Consider the following 24,549-nt stretch of genomic DNA (forward strand, 5'->3'; position numbering starts at 1 on the left):
TATCTTAAAATCATAGGGATATAACAATAAACAACTTGCTAACACGTTAGCAACTGTGAGTACTGTGGAATGAAAAACCCACCCCTCAAACACAACTTCTGGGTGATTCTAATGCACCAAAGCACCTAAATTCCACAGAAAAATCTTTCTGTTTGTGCTGGAAAAACTGAAGTTCCTGGTGCTGGGTGTCTGCACTGAGAACTACTGTGACTTTATCACAACTATTATTTTTTCTCTTACAGAGTTACTGGAATAAAAAAATTGCATGAGACTCTCCCCTTCATATCTGAAGACCACAATGTTTAGTTCTCTGAATTTCATTGGAAAGTCTGGGACCAGAAAGCATCCTTAGTGTGTAAAATGCAGAAGGCTCCACATCCATGGTTTTAAAGATATGGAAGTATTTTGTCCTCTCTGAATTGTTGAGTCTTAAAAGCTGAGACCTCAAAGCTACTCAACTGTAAAAAGAGATTCTGACTTCCAACTGAGAAAGTTTCTCAAATTCCTTTTCCTTGCACACTACCTACACAGATTTTTCTATAACTTCGGTGGAAGATAAAGCCCAGAACTTACTTTGTTTCACAGATTGCAATCATGACTTTTCCCCTCCCACGTCATCAGATAATCACCAACATCTGGTGTCCACCAATTGCCTGGCAGGCTTACTCAAGCCTTTGCCAAAGGTCCCCCATTCCCTCTTTCAGATGAAGGTAAACTGAGGCATTCTTCACAACAAATTTGCATTTTACTCACAAAAAAGTGTTAAATTACGAGCACCACATGCCAAAAGCACAAAGAACACCTGACAATTATGCTTGATTTTGAAAAAAATTTAATAAAAACTGTAATAAATCAACGATAAAGAAAATCATTACGGGAGTGCAGGTCAGCTCCAGGTCTTCAGGCTCTCACTGTAAAGTAACGCATAAACTAAACCCGCCTCAGGGGTTTGAGTAGGAAATTCTCCTTTTGCCCCAATCGTTTAGCCGTTGCCCGAGGAGGGTTCCTCACACCCCTCCCCGTGCCAGGGCCAGCATTAAGGCACAGGGACACGGCGGCAGAAGACGTTACAGAGAGACGACGGGCGGCGGTAACGGCCGCGGCCGACGCGGTGGCTCAGGCAACTGTCGCGGGAAGCAGCAGCCTGGCCACAGCCTGCCCGCAGCCCAAGCCTCCCGCGGCCTCGGCTCCCCTCAGGAAGCCTACTTGCTAGAGGCCGGCACGAGCAGGCAGTTCCCGCCGCAAGCACCGCCCGCCCGCCCGCGAGCGGGCCCCGCTCGACGCCCCCGACCCGCATCGTGCAGCACGCGCCAGGAACTACGGCCCCGACCGACCGCCTTCGACCCCACCGCCCTGGGGCCGAGGCTCCCCGGCGGCCCGCCCCGCTCGCGCGTACGGCGGCCGAAGAGACTCACCTTCATCGCGCCCACCACTCGCTACGCGGCCGCCCCCTGCGCATGCGCCGCCCTCCCTTTCCCGGCCGATCAGCGAGCCAAACCCCGCCCCCCCGACGGCGTCGCCGTCACCGCGGAGACGGAGAAGGCGGAGGAAGGCCAGCGCCGTCACGGCCGGGGGCGGGGGCGTAGGGGGCCCCTCCCTCCGCCGGCCATGGCGGGGAGCTGCCCGTAAGGCCGTGGTGGGAGGGAAAGAGGTTTTCTAAACCCAGAAGTCCAACAAGAGCGGTAAAAATCACATTTCTTCGTGAGACTGTTCATCTTAGCTGCAGGTACACAAAAGGCACTGTGAAAGCCCGAGAAAGAAGGCGCTAACCCAGCAACACCGCATTTAAGTTTAGCTGTATTCAATTGCAAACAGTGCAGGTTTAATCACATAGGTTCAGCGCTTAGTAATTTGTTTTGAAACAATAAATAATTCACTGAGAGCATTAACACATTTAAAATTACAAATGTACAAAGACTTTGGGTATCAGACGCTTCAAACTTTTGAAAAACATTCCTGGAGCTCGCATGTCCCCCTTTGCCGTTACAAACACACAGGTATTACCTACTGTTTTGAAAACATAAGGAACAAGGCACAGAAAAGCAAATAAAAAAAGACTTTCCGAGAACATTCAGACCCTTCAAAGCAATTCTGTGTAACAGCATAGGGCTCAAAAAAGGCAAATTATAAAGTATCTGAAAACATTAGGTAACTGTTAAACAAGGTAATTGATTTGATGTAATCTTGCGAGGCACACACAACTCTCCTGTAAGATGCTGAACGAGCTTAATTGGTGGCAGTGAAGCATCTTGCAGGACCGGGGCCTTCACATTTTGAAGCAGCCTCACTGAACAGACAGACAATTCTTTCATTTCATCTTATAAAATTATACTTTTCAAATTAGTGCAAAGCCTCATGTAAAATGTAATTAGTCTAGATGTAATGGAATGCCTCAAAAATTTCAAAGTGCAAACATTAAACTAAAATTGGTTAACTTTTAATCACACTTTCGAATTTTTCCAATAACTCACGCTTATAGATTTTTCCTTAAAAATAGCAAAGTAAATACAAGAACCAAAATAGACGAAAAAGGTATGATGTTCTGCGTCTCAAGTGAAAACTTTGAAAATCCAAGAAGTACACTGGATGTCAGAAATCTCCAGCAGAAATTATTAAATAGCAGATTTCTGTTAGCATAATAAGACAATATTTAAAATAAGGCTTTGGTTAAATAAAAAGTTTGCCAAACTAGGAATGATGATAAAAAGTGCAAAAGATTCACCAAATACACAACTTCATTTCCAAGGCAGGCGTTAACGCCTGCCATTTACAAGGGTTTGCATTGGTTTGTCAGCCTGCATTGTAATAGCTCAGGTAACTCTAGCAAAACATGTTTCTTATAGGCAAATTAAACATACAGGGTCCAATCCTATAACTTGTTTCACCAAGAGATAGACTCAATTATATCAGTGGAAATGTATCCATTTATAGCTTCATCCCTCTGCATGTTTGGGGTATCAAAGCCCTGGATCTGTAATATTTGATTATTATAGTGAGCTCACTAATGAGTTCACTCATTTCTTAGCACTTCCTAAACAGAAGCCCTCTGCAGGCAACTGGCTGGTTGCAGCTGATTTTCTTACAAATAGAATTCTTGTAACATAGCGGTAACAAAGATGATTTTTTAAAAAGTGCTTAATATTGGTCCGTAAGAACAACGTGAACATGTTAGCTTGAGACCAAACACTTTGCCATCGTGGATATCCTGCACCTCATGTTTGTTGGTGCACTGGTAGTTTGCTTGAAGAAAAAAGAAATCATCTGAGTCTACAGAGGAGAATGTCACCTTCACAGAGAAAATAATTTACAGTTTTACAGTCACAACACATGCTCCAGCTCTTCCTAAGCACAATGGTGCAACCTGTAAGCAAAAAAAAAAAAAAATCTGTGAGATAAATGCAGTCAGCTTTAAGTATTTTTTTTCCTAAAGCTGACAGTGTTTATTTAATGCTTGTAATAATAGCTGTACAGCTGCAGCAGAGTGGCAATATCATCCACACTCTGCTAATGTGACTTAAAAAAATAGCATATTGGCCCAAAATTTGGGTAAAATTACTTGGTATTACAGGAAGAAGAATCCTTTGTTATGGTACAAACTGGACACCTGAGCTAGACAGTCTGTATATAGCATTCATATCAAGAAGGGATTAGTTATAAAAAGATGACTAAAACCTTGAAGAAATTGATAAACTTGCTGAGAGACACATTAGAGCTAAAACTAATTAACATTTATTTTCAGAATAGGAAGTAATGTAAACAGAACCCTTTATGACAGTTTGGGGAACATGTCAATACATTTTATTAACAGTAGTTGAAATTGTGAAAGAAAACAGCTATACTTTTGCCAAAGAAAGAAGGGCAGTTTATTAGAAGATAACTGTCTGTTCAAGATTTTTCTTAATCTACCATCTTGAGATGATTAAAGAAAAAAAAAAAAGAGACTTACAACAGACAAGTAAGAAAGTGCTTCTTAGAGCATTATTTGCATTGTCCTTGTAAAAAGAGGCACACTTGAAATAAGAAGATAAATAGCAGTGTATGGTCTGATCAGACTCTATACCTGTGTCCATTCATTTGTCTGGGGATCATAAGACTCCACTGTATTAAGGTATGTTTGACCATCATATCCTCCAACAGCATACAATTTGTCACCAAGAAGACATACTCCCACTGCATCTCTGCTAATGCTCATAGAGGCCACAGCAGTCCACATGTCTGTTTTTGGATCATACCTAAAAGATAATTTGTGTTATGCTCTAAAACTGTTGCTTGCAAAGTAGTAGGAAAGAGGTATTCTTAGGTCAGCACAGATTTGGGTGTTAATTTCAAAGGACTCCTTCCCCCAAATGCTCAGAAAATGTTTTAGTCATCTGGTAACAGAGTCAGTACTAGCTACGTATCTACTTTGTGCTGCTTTCCATATAGGAATACATACATATACATACAGCTGCTCTTACTACCTTTCGTATTGTATGTCTAAATGTACCACTCCAGAATCAGTTCTGCTGCTATACTGTAGTAGAGCAAGAGCATGCTCTAAGCGATAACTACTATGTATCAAAGCACATACTGTTGAATTTGAGTGTGGTACTGAAAAGAGTTACTTGCCATGAAAGACTATCATTTAAAAAACAAAACAAAACAAAAACCCAAACAACCACAAGCTAAAACCATCCAACCAAAAAACCAAACCAAACAACAACAACAAAAAAAACAAGCAAAAAAAGAAGTTTGAGAAAATTCTGGGGGAAATGCAAAACCCTTAAGACAATTTACAGCACTTCTTTAATCATAGCTCCATATCATCAGAACCATCAGCACAGTAAGAGACAGATGGTTTAATGAAAAAAACATTTTGGTTTGGGGTTTTTTGTGGTGGTTTTTTTTTTTTTTTTTTTTTTTTTTTGTAGAGGGTGAATCAGATCTCCCAGCCTAAAGAAATTTAATAAAAAGGAAAAGATGAGTGATGAAGAATCATTTTAAGTGTTGGGAGATAACAGGAACAGAAAGAGGTTTTACAATTTGGGGGGGGGGGGGGGGGGGGGGGGGGGGGGGGGGGGAAGAAGGAAAAAAAAAAAAAGGAGAATTAAAGCATATTTCAGAAATACTTTAAATGCCAGTGAAAACTTAATGCAGTGCACTATGAAGTATTTACTGTCATTGTTAATTATTTTATGCATCACACATGCTTCTGCAATTTGTAATACAGTCATTCATTAATAACTTCATGTAAAGACATACCAACTTTGAAATGACTGAATTACATGCCAGTTTGCCAGTGTTATCAGGGGATACAGGAAAGAACAGGATATAAGGATCCACAAGCCCTGACTGTTAACTCCTTTAAAAGTTATAATATGAACTGATACAGACTTCTCATCTGGAAAGTTCCGCTCCATTTTTAAAATCATTCAATTCTAAGTTGTTATCAGTAATCGATCATAATTCACTCAATGAGATTGTTAAAAAAAAATTTTCTAGATTACGTGCATTAGGAAGAATTCACTTCAAATAATCTGTCTTGGCAACATTTTGAATCATATTATGACTACACAGTATGCTTCTATACCTAAGTTTCCTGTACTCATGCTAAAAATAACATGGCTATTTTACTGGGTTTCTATTTGCAGCTCTTTCCATAAATCAGTCTATGGACTAGCACTATTAGAATTACTAGCAGGATATGCCTTCATCAGGATATTACCTTTCTACGCAGTCTGACAGCCTGGATGTTAAGTTTGATGCTGGGGCATCATGACCACCTATTGCATACAAGAACCCATTCCAGGTGGTTACGCCTACACCACCTCTTCTTTTTGACATCTGAGCACAGAGGGTCCATTTGTTAGTATGAGGATCAAAACATTCTACTGACTTAAGACAAGAACTTCCATCTCGACCACCAACTGCATAAAGCCTACAAAGTAAAAAAAAAAAAAAAAAAAAGTGTAAATATTGTCTGAACAAGGCAAAGCTTCCAGTGATGTATGAAGGACTTTCAAGTTTGTTAAAAGAGGAAGTTTAGAAGGAGACTTTCAACAGAATGTTCTGTTGCAAAAACTCAGATAAGATTTTGCTCCAATCTTTTCCTGTTGTCATGATCAATGCATGATAACAGTAATTTACAGAAAATTGATTATAACACAGCATTTATGTTCCAACCTATACACATAGCTAACATTTTCAAAATTACTTATGTGACTTGACAGACAAAGGCCCATTTCTACAGCAGGGTCAGAGGGACAAATTCAGTAATGGATCTGTGCATGCAACTCTGCCCTGCTTCATCTTAAGCATTCAAGTATTTTTCTGGACCTGGGCTTTGGTTTATGACTGACAGCACTCATTAAGTTCCTCACACCCACTAGGTGGCCTAGTTTGCTCAGGGTTTTAGCATTCAGTGTTAACAAAGGATTTCAACTTTTTTGAAACTAAGAATAGAAGGAAAAGATTGGTTTTAGGCACGCTGCATCAATGATGAATCTTTAAAACTAATCAAATAATCAAAATTTGATAAAGAGTTTATGCACAGAGTTTATGAGCAATCTATGCTCAGAACCAGAAATAGCCAGCACTATTATTTGGAAAGGTGGGAACTCAGAAGCCATTCCAAAGAGGAAGCCACACATGAAAAGTAAAGTCCAGTTTGAGAGATCACCTGAAATACCATGAATGAAATCCTTTCATAGCTTAAGGCACATTATAGTATGGTTAAATAATCAAATAAACATTAGGTACTGTATATATATGATGATAGTGTGAACAATCTACAACAGTCACTATGAAGCACTATTCAAGATGTCTTCAGTTTTGGAAACACTTGTTTGTTTTTTTAAAATATACTGACCCACAAACTTAAATACAAACATCTTGTAAATATGGTTGACCTAGTAGTTCTCAGTAATAATTTTAATATCCTTTTAAAAAAATACATTTCCATGGAAGTTCCCATGTTTAATAACACTTGTTTAAGGTAAGGAATGTACTGAAGGATATTGAAAAATCAAGTTGTAGTTCCAGAAGTTCATGACTAATAATCAATCCTTTATGCAACACAGCATTTAAATGAAGCCTCCCACCTTTCCTCCCCACAAAACATGACAGAGTTTTGATCACTTATGCCATGATTTCATATTTAGGACATGGAGAAAGATATATTCATTTCTCTATATGAAGATTTTGAGCAAATCCTCTGAAATGTATCGTTAGAGATATGTGTTACTAGGAAGTGCTGAAGTTACTGCTCCCTCAGCTGAAATGCAGTAAATTTGCATGTACTTTTAAGCTTTTCAGCTATAGGCATCTAGTGTTGCTGCCTACAGTAAGAGTCTAGGCAATGGTCTATAATAATAGAGAAATGTGAGGTGCTTTTCACCACACCTGGGACCCTCTGCTGAATATATAGGAAGCTTCTGACCTAACTTAGGCCTGTGAGACTGCAGTTCCAAGGCAGTCCAAGGCACCCTGCTTGCTGGTTGTTCAAGTTCTTCCTTCCTTCCTGCACCCAGCGAGCATTTATTTCCACTCATTCCTGGACTTGTTCCACATCTCACAGGACCCTTTGCAATTGTGCTTCAGCTGTACTAATTTAGCAGGAGACTAACCTTCCCTGCCCCCACTCCGCCCCCCCAAAAAAAAGAATGAAAAGCTTTCTGCTACCTTACAATACTCAAATAGTTCAAAGGAGATGCACCAGATGGTACATAAGCAGGAAGTGAAAATTTGTGGTCAAGAGGGTGTAAGTATTCTGCCACAACCACAATACTACTCAGCAAATCAGGTTAGCTTTGTCTGCTATGGTATTCCTATAGCCACCCTGGCACAGTATGGTTTGGATAAGCCCACTACAAGGCTGGTGGAAAACTGGAAGAAATACTGGGCTCAAAGGGCTGTGATCAGCAGTATGAAGTCCAGCCGGCAGCTGGTTACTAGTACTGTTTCTCCCAGGCTGATACTGCTCAATGTCTTCATTAATTATCTGAAAGACGTAATGGAAATCAGTCTTAGCAAGTTTATTGATAATATCAAATTAAAGGGAGTTGATGATATGCTGGAGGGCTTGGTTACTATTCAGAGAGACCTAAACAGGTTGGATAAAAGGTCTGACTGTAGTCTCATGAAGTTCAGCAAAGGCAAATGCAAAGTCCTGTACCTGGGATGGCATATTCCCATGCAATAATACAGGCTGGGAGCTGACAGGAGAGGAGGCAGCTCAGCAAAAATAGACTTGGAAGTTCTGGAAGACAAGAAGTCAGCAGTATGCCCTTGAAGTAATGACAGCTGGTCCCCTTTATTCAGTATGTGTAAGACTGCTTCCAGACAGTGTGTCCAGTTTTGGGCTCCCAGTGTAAAAAAGATCGTGCCATACTGGAGCAAGTCCAGCTGATGGTCACTAAGATGATGAGGGAGCCAGAACACATGACATATGAGGAGAGATTGAAAGCTGCCTTTGTGCAGGTAAGGAGGCATCTTACTGCTGTCTTCAACCACCTAATGGGAAGTTATATAGAAGACAGGTCATTCTCAGAAGTATGCAGTGAAAGGAGGAAGAAAAAGAGACAAGTTGAAACATGGGAAATTTCAACTGGATATTAGAAGAAAAATGTGCAGTACAATGGTGGTCAAACATTGGAACAGGTTGCCCAGAGAGGCTGTTGAATCTCCATCCTTGGAGATATTCAAAACTGAGATATGACCAGTTAACTGAAACTAGATCCAACTTTAAGGTTGGCCCTGCTTTGAGTTGGTGTTGGATCAGATGACTCCAGAGGTCCCTTCCAATGCAACTTATTCTATGATTCTGTGATTCCAACTGATCTTTATTTTTGTAATACCTTGTTTCGAGTACCACTTGTATTTTGGGAAGCTATAGAACAATTACACTTAGTCCAAAGGAAAACAATGAAAATCACTCAAAGTTTAGCAATGATGGCCTACAAATAAAGACTGAAGGAGCTGGAGTTATTCAGTCATGATGACACAATACGGAGGGGACATGTGTCTTTAAATACAAAAAGCCATTGCAAATAGGAAAGAAAAGATGCATTTTCCATATTCACTTTGTATAGTACAAACAAAAATAATATAAATCAGCAAAAGGTATTTAAGACTTGATATGAGGAGAACTTCACAGATTGCAAATTGCTTGGGGAAGTAACAGAAACTTTACCATTGAAGGTTAAGAACAAGATCACTCTGGCTATGAGTGGTTTAGATATAACTGATTCAACTTTCGAGTAGCAGAATGGATTAGGGAACTCCTTGAGGTCACTTTTGGCCATGTCCTGTGACTGCAACATAAAATGACCTAGTTGTCTGAATGCACATTGTATTAGGAATTAGGCATATTTTCACTGAAAAAAAGCTGTAGAAATTTCAGATACCATTCCAGATTAGATTCCTTCTACCAGAGCTTTCTGTTCTGAGTTAATGCAGTATCATGAGTACTCCTGCATGACTTTACAGTAATTTTGGAAGTTGATTGTTCAAGCTATCACAGTAAGAGGAAATCACTGGAGTCTCAGTGAAAGAGACCAACCATTTTCTCCTTTCTGTATTAAGGAGATGGTAACTACTTATTTGCCCGTAGAGATGGTGTCTCATAAGTGATACTGAGGGGCACAGAGGTGCTGTCAGGAAGCTTGCTTTTTGCAACCAACATAGTATCTTTTCTGTGAATGAAGAAACTTGGTTCTTAACACTACTAACCAGTATCTATCAAGAGAGATAATAGTAATTTAGGATGGTCCTCTAATTACATTAAAATAATGAGATAGAAAATGGAAGTTGCCTTCACATACTTTCCATTTAATATTGCTACACCAACAGTGCTCCTTGGAGTTGACATACTAGCTACAAAGTTCCACTGACGAGCCTGTGGATCCCATCTTTCTACTGTATTCAGGTAGCTCCAGCCATCATGTCCTCCTACAGCATACATGGGACCTTCCAATACAGCTACTCCTAAAAAAACAGATATGAAAAACAATCGCTTCTGGATAAGGGGAAAAAAGATCACATTTTCCTAGTGACAGTCCAGTGTGCACCAAAAAAATATTTAAAAAACAAGTAAAAAGAAATTTCCTTTTGGTAGCCAATGCTGGATATAATTTGAAGGAGAGATTATGTTCAATAAGCAGCTGGCATTAAAATGAAGTTTCCACCCCCCTAAACTCAATTTCTGAATGTTTTCTGACCACTCCTAAAACAGATAACCTTTTAAAAAGATGCATTCAGCCTTTACAGAACTCTACATACCAAGACCATGACGATGAGTGGACATAGGTGGCATTACACTCCAAGTTTTTGTTCTAGGGTTGTAGCACTCCACAGTATTCAATGTTTTCAGTCCATCTCTGCCACCAACAACATACAATTTATCATCTAAGACTGCAACTCCAAACTGTAATCTTCGTCCATTCATGTTTGCAACAGGAGTCCACATGTTGGTACGAAGTTCATACTTTTCAATGCTTGTAGCTCCTGAATATGCAAGTTATTAAAAAAAGTCTGAATTATTAGGATAGCTTATATTTAACAATATGCTGATCCCACAAGACAGCATGACATCCTGCAGCATGTTCTTAATTGTAGGTATACAAATAGTCTTTTTTTACTTCCTCAGGAATTAACAGCACCATTATAAAGAAGGACTTTCTCAGTGCTTTTCAAGACACAAAGCAGAATTTCTAACTGCTTTGCAGAATCCAACCTTTAGAAATACAAATGTTAGAAATATAAAACCACCCTTGTGAAATGCAGTTACATATGGAGATCAATTGTTTTGTAATATTAGAAAAAAATCTGAAGCTATGTGACATGAAGTACTAAAAGTGCTAACTTTAAAACAACGAGTTTCTTTGCTGGAACTTTTCTAACTTGCCAGATTCTTTCTAACAACCATTAAACAGTATGGAAGTGTCTATAAAAAAAGAAAATCCAAGTAGCTCAGACAGAACCATTTAAAAATTAGTTGAAAAGTATATTTTTTTGGTTTTTATGCACATGCAAGTCACCTTTGTGCCCTGTCATTTTCTTCCTTTTCCAAATTACTTCCCACTCAAGTAAATAAAGATTAGTTTTCACTCAATTCAACATTTCACTACTCAGAAATCAGATAGTCCCCTAATAATTTCAAAATAATCATAAGTCTAACTTCCAGGATGTTTACAGTATTATCAAAGCTACACAGTTGGTTTTTTTAATCTAATAAACAGTGTACATTTAAGATGTTTCATATTCTATACTGTAGAATGTTTGAATTTTAGAATTAACATGTAAAAACATCTATCAAACAGCTCATCAACTAATCATTATATAAGCCAACACCTTTTGTTGCATCCATTCCTCCAACCGCAAACAACACACCCACTGTAGATTTTCTAGGTTTGGTGCGAGGACTTTGCAACATAGGTCGTCTCTCTGGCAACAGATGGTACTTCATTGCTTCCATAATGAGTTTTTGACATTCAATGTCATCCCTAAAGAGTGCATTATTTTCCATGTCTGCCAGAAACTGTGAAAAAGAAAGAAAATTAAACAAACTGTATTGCTATAAACCATATGAAGAATAAAAACAAGATTACAAGAAAACATTTTATCCAAAGACTTCCACTGCCCGATTTAAAATCTATGTATTTTCAAAGTGGTCATATTAAAAAGACTAGGGTAAAGATAAACTTGTAATACACAAAACATGCACATTTTAAGCTAAGCCATTAAGTACAAAAAAAGGAAGGCCATCTGCTATTAATGGATGATTTAAGCTTAATGGTCCCACAGAAGAAAACAAAATCTCCTTGAGTTCCAGTGCCACTACAGGTATGTTCCAGAAAATGGAATCAGACTCTGGGTATGTAAGTCAGTTTAACCTCATGCTCTTACTCCTGAATCCACCCAATCCAGAGATCTGTAAAAGCTCCTTCAGGCACAGACTGAATATTTTAATATATATTCTATTCCTAACTCTGACAGTGACCCAGATCACAGTATATCAATTACTACAAACCTTTGTTGAAAATTTTAAGATCAAAGATGCAAACAAATTCGACAAGTGTTAAATTTTACATCTGACTTAAATAAAATTCAAGTTAAATAAAGACTACTAATAAAAGTTATTAAGTTTAATGATTCTGGAATCTTTTGTACTCTGTGTTTGTCAGACTGCAGGAAAAATATATTAGTAGGTTTAGTGTCCTAACTGTAATTATTAGAAGTCTAGACAACTGGCATTTTTCTGAGCTGCAAGACATGGCCTGGGTAACAGAGAAAAAAAGTGGAAGTGCCCCACTGAGACCTGGATAGTTGTTAGAACAATGAGAAAAAGGCAAATACCTCTGAACTTCTAATATTCACAACTGCTTTCTGAATATCAGAAATCTAAGTCCACAAATCAGAATGAGATGTCATTGTTGAGCTGTTGACACTCAACCAAGAACAGGTACAAAATTGCTGTGAAATTAGTAATCAGGAGTACTAAAGGGACTCATTATGAAGTAGTGCATAACGTGGTGTGCATATCCCTGGCTTAAAGCTGCCTTAGGACAGTAGAAAATATGACATCCATGGTTCCAGAAGAGATACAGGTAAGTACAGACTGCTAAACCTGAACATCTCTTTATCAGGCAAATCAACAGAAACTATGACAGAAAACATAATTAACATACACAGAGAATAAAAAACCCCAAACTTTCGAAGTCCTTCACCAGCTACTTTTCAAAAAACTGAGCCTGACTTTTGCCGTATTTCTCTAATTGGCTAATGTTCTGATTCTATTTAAAACAGCAAATGAAAATGTTCTCATGCAAATTAGCAGAGGAACCTTAATTTTCATTCTTTACTTTCAGTACTTCCCATTGTTTCTTCTCTTCACCCAAGGCACCACTTACCATTTGTATCACTTCACAGGGACACTTTATGATATAAAATAGTAAAAAAAGCCATCTTTTAACTGCCAGCATGCAATAAAATTGCATGTGGTTTAAAAAAAAATATAAAATCAATGTATTAGTACTGTCCTAAATCGAACATTGTCATAGTTGCATGCATGAAAACTAAGGCTTGTAGACAACATGACCAATTCAGACCGCCAATATATATTTCTGACAGACAAGCAGCATTTAATATTTAAAGCTACACCATGGGTGTATATATGAGTTTTGCAACAAGAAGATGCAACCTACATTTTCTCCAGTTTCTCACCCCCCCACCCCCCCCCCCCAAATCTATAAGTTTTCTCATAGCACAGAGTCTCAATCTCTGAAAGCAACTTCATCTCAGTTAAAAAGAAATGCAACCTAATACTGTTTTGGTACCCAAAAGCCCCTGTATGCTCTTGAAACTAAACCTACTGTAACTATTCTTCACTCAAAGAGCTTGGAATGGGCTTAATTAAATGAAAGCCAATTTTTTCCAAGTTTTATTATTTACATAACTACTTGTACTAAAAGCATTTATAACTGAGAAGTTACAAATGATGTGTTAGCATGAAATGATAGTCATTGGAAAGCAGATGAAATGTAGTGCAGATATTGAAGTACTAAGAATTTCTGTCTAAAAGAAAGCTGAACGCATCTTGTAACTCAGAAATTGCTTAATCAGCTTTTTAATTAATTTATCAGAGACGGAATACCTGCCACCTTACAGCTTAAGAAGCTGCCAAACATTCATCTTTAGCCTTTGTAAGAGCAAAAAAGAAACTTACAAATATTTAGGACACTGCTTGCATTAACCAGACACAACAGAACGCTATGGACAAAGAGGTGCATAAAATCATAACCAACCAATAAAACCGACAGTTCATTATGATTTTTTTGCTTCCAGTGTTACAGTTTCACAGTATTTCCCAAAGTTGGTTTGTTGGGGGTTTTTTTTGTTGTTGTGTTTTTTTTTTTAAAGTGCATGAATCTAACATTCTTTGCATCTCTGCTTGAAATGTTATTGATTTCAGCAAGTTGTTCAATTTTCTAATTTCATTTCTTTCAAATAGCTTTTACCCTTTAACCATAAAATTGGAAACCTTTTCATTATGTTGTTTGCTGTCAGATTGTCTAATGTCATGTGATCATGAAGCAAAACATGATTCTGAAAATGTTAAGACCGTTTTGAGCACTTCAATTTACTCAATGTGCTAATTGTTGCCATATTAAAATCACAGCTTAAACACCTTCTTCAACAAATTAAAGTAATAAAAAGACAACAGAAAATTATTGTATTATAAAGATAAGTATATATTTGGAGAAGACATGAAAAATCAAAGATAAAATAAGTGAAATATGACACTGCTTTTGTGCTTCATTCTGCTATTTTCCTAAACAGTTACTGAGTGGACATAATTTGATTTTAGTACATATTTCTAGGATAAATTCTATACTTTCAGTTTCTACAGATGTTTCAATTACAGTGAATTAAGTAAAAGGAATACAGCAGTGGTTACTTAGTTATCAATTAATTAAATGCTCAACAAAAGAATGATTTCGTCCAGGTCAACTTGCTTACACTGTATTATGTTTCTAGAAAAAGTGAATTACAAAGTGAAGCCCACAACTGAGAAAATCCACCCACTGCATATATAATAATGAGTATGGAAATATTAATACTAAAATGCTTGCTAGTGAATCTTACTATTGAGCAAGAAGATACACAAAGTAATACACAGAATGTTGTGTATGTGATTTATCACTATGAATTAACTGAATTCAGTTTTTGTTGTTGTCTTAATGACTTCTACTTATTCAGGTTGCAGAAAAATCCTGTTTTCTTCATTTAATAGAGATAATTCTCACTAAACAAATTGAAAACTGTAAAGCAAAATCCTTTTACTGTATAGTAAGCGTTAAATATTACTAATGAAGGTCCAGCAAGGAAGGCTAGCAGAAGAGAAGAAAGAAGGGATAAAAAAAAATAAATATAGTTTACATGCATGCTATCAGATAACGAATACAAAGCTACACACAACACTAACAAGAATAGTCATTCCTACAGGACTAGGAAAACTGTAATTCACAACTCTTTAAACAAACTGAACTCAAGTTATCTTCAACATTGTGTGTAAATGTCCAAAGAGAAAAAGTATTGATTGGGAAGAACAAAAAGTACCCAAAGATGGTTTATCAAGAGATAACGGGGAAAAAAAAATCATTCAAAATAATCTTTCCAAATTCTATTTCCTAAATCTCAATGATAGCTATATTTTTATGAAGGAAATGTAATGATCCAAATAAATTATGCAAGTTCCATAAAGAAATTTTAAAAGCACACACCTTCTAGTGACAAACATATCCTTGATAAGCATTTTTCTAGGCAACAGAAGTGATTTTTTCCTAGTGTCACCAAAATTCGGGAATGAAAGAAAACTCCTTAACACTAATTTAGCATTAAGAAGCAGGCATTTCCTTTATTGCAGCGCTGGGTGTCAGGAGGATAGTTCCTCAAATCAGGCACCCCTAATGCTGGTTCTCTTGTCATATTTATACACAAATGTTACAAAGATTACAAAGTGGTACACTCCCCGTTCCAATAATTGGTTCATATTTCTTCGCTTAGTATGCAAACTAGAACGCATGCTCAGTTCTGTTCTCCACCTCTATCTTTTGAGTAGGTGGTATAATTTGGGTAGGGGGCTTATGGGTCGGTGGTCGTGGGGACCCTGGCCCAAATTACCTTTCCCCTAGTTTCTCAGTATTTCAGTGTTGGTAATTGTTTGCTATATGCCTCAGAAAGATAAGGATGTTGCTGGAGGCAATTAATGTCCTCCCTTTCTGCAAAGTATGTACATAAGGACCTTGAAGTGTCTTGTAGCTCCTCCTTTTTCTCATGATGTGTAGCAGATGCTCATTCTAAGAATTGTTAGCCTTCTACCTAAAGTAATAATGAATAGTTTCTTATCACATATAATACAAGTAGGCCTTCATTACAGGCCTTTCTTCTTGGCTACATTTTCTTATTATGTATAATATAAGCAGGCCTTCGTTACAGGCCTATCTTTTTTGGCTACACTAGCACCTCCTTATGCCCTGACTGATCTCAGATTAGGATCAAGATATGCTGCAGTTCACAGACAGACACAAACTATCATGCCTATGCAACATGCTAAGTCCTTATATACAGCTCTAAGAATCCAAATCATTAAGAATCCTGAAGCTTTTATGATTTGTCACTATCAGTATATCAATGCTGTAGACATTATGTCCACTATAACCATGGTATAAACTAGAGCAGAACTGAACAATTTACTTGTGGAGCAAGCAGAGGCAGTCTAATGTAAGCCAGGAGTTTACTGAGATCTTTCCTTCTCTGTTCCAAATCATGTCGAACCCATGTAAGTAGTGCATTCAGTATGGTTTCTTCATTAGGAATATTCATGTCATCACTTGCTAAAAGCTTTGCAATTTCAGTGGCTGGCAATAATAGAAATTCCTGGTTTCTAATTACTTCCATGAAGTTTTCCTGAAAAATAAAAAGAAAAGTATTTTTAATACAGGTGACATTGTACTTTGAAGACTTTTTTTATGGAACTCCTACTGTATCTCCCCTGCTTTTCCCTCCCTTCACGCCATCTCTCAGTTGTGCCAGTAAATACCACTGGAGAACTGACCTGGGAGGTAAAAAAAAGTAAAATAAAAATGTGTTGAGTTATTTTGACCCCTGATCATTTTCCCAATGGTATCATTCAATCCCACAGACAGATGTGCTGAAACAACTGAGAAGTGCAAGGACAGAAATGAGTGATGGGTTGTGGGGGTTACTATCTTGGCACCGCAGATTGAAGAAATACTTTCTGAAGTATAGCTTTAAAAAAAAAAAAAGAGCTGCAGTTTGTTCCTGTTGACAATGTAGAATACCATGTAAGATGCTTTGTCAAGGAAAAAGCACAACATGCTACAACTACTGGGCACATCTGTAACTGTTTTCATTACTGCTAGATTAAACTATGACATTAAGTTTTCAGAGGAAATAAACACCACTAACAATTTTATTGTTGATTTTAAATGGATTATTTTATTTCACTATTTTGTAGGTTTTATACCACTGATCTGATTGACTGGGAAGCAAAACATACAAAGAATCCACAATATTGTCCAGACTTTGCTTTATTAACAATATTTACTTTCATAGGATTCAATTTTACAACTTTCTGTCATTTCCAGCAACAAATCCTTACTTCAAAATAGGAAAGTCACAATATGTAACATTTCTGACATTGATATCCTATTACTTCAGAATTCTAGGACTTCCACAATATTCTGTAAGGATTCTCATGAATTTAGGCAGAAATAGTAGAAAAGTATGTAGAAACACAATCAGTACTATGAACTTACAGTGAGAAACCTGCATGTAACAGAAGAGGGTGAGATCATGTCTATCCTCTTTCCCCATACACCTTTACAAGGCAGCGTAGGAAAGAAAAGTAAAAGCAGTCTATGAATCATATGTTCTTATATTTTGGTAGTTCAAAACCCAGTTAACCTCACACTCCAAACTGAGAGTAACTTCATGACAAAAAAATATTACAATCAATTCAGTAAATGCACTGTGGATTGCTAGATAGCTAGCCAACAGGATGCTGGTTTTGCCTTACCATCACGTAGACCTCCAAAGCACCTGGAGGATAAAGTGCATTACATACACATACAGGGAAGTCTAACTGGGCCTAATATCAAAATTAGCCTTACTTAGTATCTTGTTTAATGATTTAAAAAGAAAGAATTGCACACTAATGAAAAAAATCCATATTAGAAACACACACATGTTGGGGGAAAAAATAGGATTTTTAGGTCAAAAAAACAAGGAGAAACTTGGGAGCAGAAGCTGGACCTGCACTGCAAAACAGATAGGAATTTAGCATATAAAATCACAACAAAAACATACAGTACAGTTTAGCATTGCATATGCAAAGGACATGACAACAAAGTGAAAAAGGTAACACTTCTTCCTTTTTATTGGTTAATCTGCTCATTTCAAAGCTATACCTCAGTACTCCAAAAATATTGACTAATTAAAAAATGCTGAGCAAAGAGGAAAACTAATAAGGAGTAAACCAGTCCACCTTACATGAAAGCCACATGTCCATAAGATGGCTACAAGATGTCTAAGGGGGAAAATCAAGTGACTCCACTCAACAGGCAACTCTGGAGTTGAAATTAGAAAAAGAATTGAAAGTGTTATCTGTGCATATAACAACTGTGTATTCCTGGAGGGAATCTGGAAAGGAAAATTTTACATTTAATATCTGAAAAGCATTCCTGCTAGAGAGATCCAATTGGCTACACTAAACTAGTGCTTCGAAGTGAAAGCTGTAGTAGATTAGAAGGGAGATAGAACCATCTTCTCTTTAATTAGTTTAACTCTCTGTATTACAAAATGAAAGTTAAGAAAATGAGCAAACACAGGAATTAAAAACAGTGAAAGGACCGTACCAATATTCAGTATCACCACACATGCACTTTTTTTTATTTTACTCTGATATCGAATGCTTGGGAGTAAAATTGAAGCTGAAAAGTGATCGAAATTATTTCCAGAGTTTAAACATGCAGTTCACAGAAATTCACATTCCATTGAGTTAATTTTTTTTTCCACTGCTGTTTTTTGTTGATTCTCTGTCCTAGAGAATATGCAAGCTGGAGCTGTGCTTTTCGTTTTGCTGAATAAACAGGCAGTGAGCACTGACAAAGAGAAAAGCCAACACTTACTACCTTAAACTTTCCATATTGTCTATCCGGATCACAGGAAGAGGAAGGGGAAAGCACCTGCATGGAAAGTTTCCTTTGTCTCTGGAGGTAACAACAAGCTGTTCTTGCGTAAGTCAGTCAAGGATCTTCTTTGGAAAGCTTTTTTCCAACTGGATTTAATCACTTCAACAGCTGTTGCATGTTAAAAGCCTGATTTTCCTTCTTGTTGCTTGCAGACAATTGCTTTCTGATGGGAACAGACTCCACTTCCTCCTGCTCCCATTCTATTTTTAAAGCAGAGATGCCTTTTGAGCATAGTATCAAAGCACTCCACTGGGAATACAGCCATTCTTTGGCCTACATCTGAGGTTTTTTATGATCTGAATCTGACAATTCCTCTTCCTCTACAGACAGAGATTCTGAAGACAAAAAGGAGGAGCCAGTGTATCTCCTAGCATTCTTAACCTCCTCATTAGCCTTTTCTTTCCTTCTTCTTATGGGAACTCTCTGTGGAAGAACAGGATATTTCAGAGAACAGTCTGCAGCTTCAGTCCCTTGCTTTCGGGTCCTGAAAGTAAAAAAGGAGTTTCCCACCCCCAAAATTAGCTCCTCAAAGAGCTTGGAAACTTTATCAATTGAATAGCCTGTGGTTTACGTCCCAGGTAAAGCACGGATGCACAGTCCCCATGCTCAATGCTGTAGTTGCTCATTCACATCATAACCTTAAATTCACCCTTCTGCAAACGCAGAGTGAGTAACACTGATATTCTTAACCTCAGGTCTGTCTTGGTACATAGCACAAAAATATTAGGAGCACATAAAAGATAAAAGGTCACCATACTTATTTCTAAGCGGTACTTAATCCCCATGGTGGGATCTAGTGAGATGGTTAGGCTACCTCTACACTGTCAGAAGGATTAGAACCTCAGAGAGCATCAGAACCCCTTCAGGCTGAAAAGGACTGTACACCGAGGTAGCCCCACAGGCAGGTCTAACCACAGGGCTCTGTTTAAACTCTGAACCTGGGCAGCCAAGAAGCAAGAGGTGCTTGACTCACAAGATCTGAATGAGAACAAACAGGAAATGTAATTTTGTCTACTGACTGCTTTAGTCAGCTGGTCAGCTGAGGTTATGAATTCACTAAGAACTGAGCTATCTGACCTTCTGGTAGACTTAGTCAGATAGATGTCAGATAGCAGCTACTTTCCTTTTAGTCCACTTTGACTGCTGTGTTAAGTGATAAACCTTTCAGTGTGCCTAGGGTTTGTTTAAAGTACAACTATTGTAGCTTGACTCCTCTCTGCATAGTTTCTGGATTTCAAAACAGGCTGGGCAGCATGCAGAAACCCTATATGCAGAAACTGCCTTGCCAAGGCAGTACTGATCTATTCTGCTAGGCAGAATTTAGGGAACTTGAAAGACAGAAATATCTTGAGTTTTCACAGGTGAAAAGAAGTGAATGAGTATTTTCAAAGTCAGATGATTATGGAGCAGGATATTTTGGACTACAATTTCAGGTGCAAGAAATAAAATTCTTGTTTTACTAACACAATCTTTAGGTCTGTCCCTTTGTGGACAAAAAAGTACTGAAATTTCTTCCCTTTTCACACTACCCCCTACCAAAAGTACAAACTGTCCTGGTTGTTGCAAGAAAAAAGACAAATTATATCTCTTTACTCCCTCCTCCCAAATAATAAACTCCATATTGCAATGATTTTTTGTTACCCAACTCCAGCCTTACAAGAGACAGCAAGTCTAAGTGTCCTACATCTATTCTTCTGCAAAATTCCTGCCAAATGCTTGGCCTCAATCTGTTACTCTATCTCTCCAAGTCTTTTTTCTTATAAACAGCCATTGGCTGCACTCAGAAATCATGCAAACTCCAAAATTAACTTTATCTGACTCTTCTAACATTTGATCGCTGCTCACATACTTCTGAAGACTTCTGATGAAAATCAACATGACCTTTCACTCAGCTTTAAGCGTGCAAAGCTGAGCAACAAAGATTACAAAGCTATCTACACAGGAACTGACTCAGGCACTATCACGTATAATGTTTAGTATGTCTGCCTTTTTTTTTTTGTAATTAAGAAAGTTAAAATCTGGCTACTGAAGAAGCTACTGACATTTACCTAGGAACACCTCACTACTCACTATACATGATCTGGAAATAACACAGGCTAGCTTTTCCTCATCTTCCCTTTCGTTTACTTTTTTGTGAAAAAGGAGCTATTGGTTTTTATTCAAGGTACACTACAAACTGCTTCAAACAAGCAAGATGACAAAAAGAGTGTTTCTTTTGACTTTGTGAAGACAACAAGAAAAATGCACATAAAGCACTTTGTGCAAAAAGGCTTTATGAATTGATGTGAACAGATACACTACTGGCCAGCCTAATAAAATTCCTAAATTTATAATTGTATGACCCCAATACTATATACTACAGCAAAACAGAATAACCTTTGTACAAAAGATAACTTTACCCAGACACATCTCACGGTACTGTCAAGTGTATTTTAACTCCCTGATGCATAAAAATCAGAGTTGTTCTTTATACAGCATTAAATCCACCACTGATCAATTTATGTTTCACTTAACGCACCCTGAGGATTTTTCAAGCTTTAATTTACAGTGTCAAAAAATTGACCTGTTTTGATAACCTTAACAATTATTCTCCTCTGAAAAAACAACTTATCAATTGTCAACACAGTAAGCAATAAAGTAATGCAACACTTAAGTCCTTTTAGCATAACATACATCTACGTCTTTAATATGAAGACGTGCAGCATTCAAATCCTTCTTATTATTTAATTGCACTGTATTATGCAATTAAAATCATGCCATAAAATCATGCTAATGCTTTCCAGTGACACTAATGAACATTATTCGGACTAAGCAGGTCTATTAACAGAGGTAGGCCTACTGGGATAACTCACTGATTGGTCCTTCAGTTTAACCAAATGCTCGTTTCATCTTAATTTCTAGTCTTCATGTAAAGAACTCTTTTAATGAAGCAGGTAAGATGCTTATCAAATTATAGCTTGTGTCATAAAAACCTTTAAAACTGAGCAGTTGTTTTAATTGCAGAAAACCAGTTATATGGCAATCTGATATTTTTTTGTCAAAGGAAAAGAAAAACTCATAGAAAATAATGTATGTAGATTAAAATGTAACTATTTCATATTATTCATTACCTTCTACTTTAAGTGCTTTAAAAGAACCAAAGTTACATGGAAAAGCCAGAAGTATGTACTATACTCAGTATAATCCCCCATTGTTCTATGCTGCCCACTGCAGCATAAAAATAATTAAGTGTTTTAACAAACAAAATTTCCAGGTACTACAGGTGCGCTTAACCCTTATGCTCCAATAGTTCTTAATGGAAAGAGCATCAAGTGGCTAGCACTTACTACTGTTGAACATTTTCTTTTTTCAAACAGCTTTTAAACAAATGAAATTACTTGGGGATTTATTTTAATTGACGATTCAATTGGACCATACATTTCTATGCAGTTTCCATAGCAACATTCGTTTCAAACTAAAGAAGCTGCTTCTCTATTACTCATTATTACTAAAATTCAATTTCATGTCTCTGTTGGAACTAAACAACATTAAAAGAGGCCTTGGGAAGAATCCATCTAGCACAACTAATTAGTTTTGAAAATGGCTTTTTAAAATCCACCTAATTTAAATTTCATTCACATTGAAGCCTTAAAAGCAACAATTTTGCCACTGAAGTAAACAATGGCCAAAAGGCATACAACTATTTTCCTGTGGTCTGAACAAAAGATAGATAGGTACTGTAAAAGAATGGCTTTTAGAAAGTTCATAGCCCCTTTCTGCCACAAGTCATGAATTGCCAGGCAAAATAGCAAGACTGTAATCCCTAACATTCATCTTTAAAGATGCATTAGTCTAACATTTATTACCATGCTGATCTTGACAGTCTACTTATAAGGGACATGACAGTAGCACAGACCAAAATATACGCTTATTCTGAAAAAAAAAGAACAAATAGGTCAGAGGAGGGAGGTTCCCTTTTTCTATCGCTGTCTTGCTCAACATTAATTCTAATATTCCTCAAAGGCATAAACCATTTTTATCTTTACTGTTTCATCTGTCTAGCTAATTGCATTCTCCTTATTGTTGTTTGAGCAATAACGAAGATTAAGAATAGAAACATGTAAGTTACAATCTGCACACTATTTATTGACCTGTTTTGGGGACTTTCAATGTGTACATGATTTTAAATACACCATAGATCCACTCACTAAGAACATTATATCATATTAAAAAAAAAAGAGCTATTTTAAACTGTTATACATACTAAACTATTTTAAGCCAAGAAGAAATAATTACAAAAAAAAAAAGGACAAGTTTTTAAACCAGCAAAAACAAAGGCAGCAAGAGGAAAAGCCATGGATTTCTAATAGTAGTTACAAGACAGAAATTACGCCTCTTGCATCTAAGCCAATAGCTTAATGGCAACACAATGCCATGCCACACAAGCAAATTAAGTACTATCTTCATTCCCACATCTCTTATGCAGTATCTACATGCCCTCATTCAGGTCCCAAGAGCTTATGTAGGCAAAATCTCATCAAGAGGAGAGAAAAATGCCTCACAAAACTGCAAAGAACAGATAAACTGACTTGCCTCAGAGATAATTCTCCTGCCTTCTTCTGCTGATAACATTACTAAAATATGCTTGTAAGAAGGAAAAGAACATTTTACATTAAAATAAAAGGATGACTATTGAGAAGATTAAGTTTAATTATATTGGCAGGTCAGTCCTTTCTATAAATTAGCTCTGAAAATATCATGGCAAATTGTATTTTGCCACATATTGCCTAGCCAGTTGTTTGATGCAATCCTGACATGGCATTACTAAGAAATTAAGGATAATGCAGAATCTATATTGATGAATACCCACATTAATACCCCAGGTATAACTTAGAACCTGGTTACTCCAGCTCATTACTAAACAAGAATTCTACAAATTCATTTAGTAACATGTTATTTTGGACTAGATGATGGCAGCTTGCCTACTGCTAAGTTTGTAGTTTTTGACTGACAGAAATAGGAACAAGCTTTTGAATTATTTTATTGAATGCACATCACACAATCCCATTACTGTTACAGGGAAGCATTAATGGTTGCCTATTTCCTTCCAACTCTAAACCAGCAACTTTATAGTTATTTTGTCATTTCTCATCATGGGAACATATGTGCATTCTTGCTTGGAAAATGATCAGGGCTTTCTGAGGGAAAAACATTAGTATTTTATTCAGGCAAACATTCTGTATTTTCCTTACTAAATATAGTGGATGAGACTTAAATTAACAACATACCATAGTATAATTGTGAGCCACCTTGTGTAAGTCAGTGCAACCCTGTGCATCAGCGAAAGATCGGATTCCAAGGCAATTGGACGGGTGAAGCTGCTTCATTAGGAATTTACAGCATGCTTCTACAACCTGAGAGAGCTGAAGAAGGCAAGCTGTAGACAACAGGCACTCAATGTTATCTTCTTTTAATTCAAGTCGACCTAGTAACATTAAAAAGTAGATCTCATAATTTTGTTCTTATCATTTGTTAAATTCCCTACAAACTCAGAGGCAACAGAATTAGTTACAGATTATATGATAGAATATAAGGCTTTAGCAAACATTACCCTCAGCAACAGATAACCAGGTTTCAAAATTAGTACCTATAATAATGTAAGGAACAGGAAACCTAAGAAGACTCTTTTTCTTTCTCTCTCTTTTCTGGAGAAAGTATACCCTACTAGGTTGCCTCAGGTAACAGCAATGACGATTTCTTTTTATTTATTTATAAGGAATTAAATAATGTGAATAATAATTTCTAAAGAGCATTTGAA

The 24,549-nt window shown here is 37.1% G+C and overlaps 2 protein-coding genes across 7 annotated transcripts in view; both read right to left on the reverse strand.

The window, feature by feature from the left end:
- The window catches only part of WDR19 (WD repeat domain 19), a 46,079-nt gene extending 44,597 nt beyond the window's left edge, over window positions 1-1,482 (reverse strand). Inside the window, exon 1 of the mRNA XM_075752291.1 lies at window positions 1,416-1,482. Within this exon, the coding sequence (XP_075608406.1) occupies window positions 1,416-1,421 (6 nt within the window). The 5' untranslated portion in view covers window positions 1,422-1,482. The remainder of the gene's footprint in view (window positions 1-1,415) is intronic.
- Window positions 1,483-1,779: 297 nt separating this feature from the next.
- KLHL5 (kelch like family member 5) overlaps window positions 1,780-24,549 on the reverse strand; it is a 60,848-nt gene continuing 38,078 nt past the window's right edge. For all 6 annotated transcript variants that reach the window (XM_075752297.1, XM_075752299.1, XM_075752301.1 and 3 more), the window contains 8 exons: window positions 24,020-24,216; window positions 16,234-16,446; window positions 11,329-11,515; window positions 10,258-10,482; window positions 9,801-9,963; window positions 5,705-5,917; window positions 4,061-4,232; window positions 1,780-3,361 (listed from right to left, as the gene is read on the reverse strand). In XM_075752297.1, the coding sequence (XP_075608412.1) occupies window positions 3,305-3,361; window positions 4,061-4,232; window positions 5,705-5,917; window positions 9,801-9,963; window positions 10,258-10,482; window positions 11,329-11,515; window positions 16,234-16,446; window positions 24,020-24,216 (1,427 nt within the window). In that variant the 3' untranslated portion in view covers window positions 1,780-3,304. The remainder of the gene's footprint in view (window positions 3,362-4,060; window positions 4,233-5,704; window positions 5,918-9,800; window positions 9,964-10,257; window positions 10,483-11,328; window positions 11,516-16,233; window positions 16,447-24,019; window positions 24,217-24,549) is intronic.

The sequence above is a fragment of the Balearica regulorum genome, chromosome 4 (assembly GCF_011004875.1).
Source record: "Balearica regulorum gibbericeps isolate bBalReg1 chromosome 4, bBalReg1.pri, whole genome shotgun sequence".
Taxonomy (NCBI): domain Eukaryota; kingdom Metazoa; phylum Chordata; class Aves; order Gruiformes; family Gruidae; genus Balearica; species Balearica regulorum.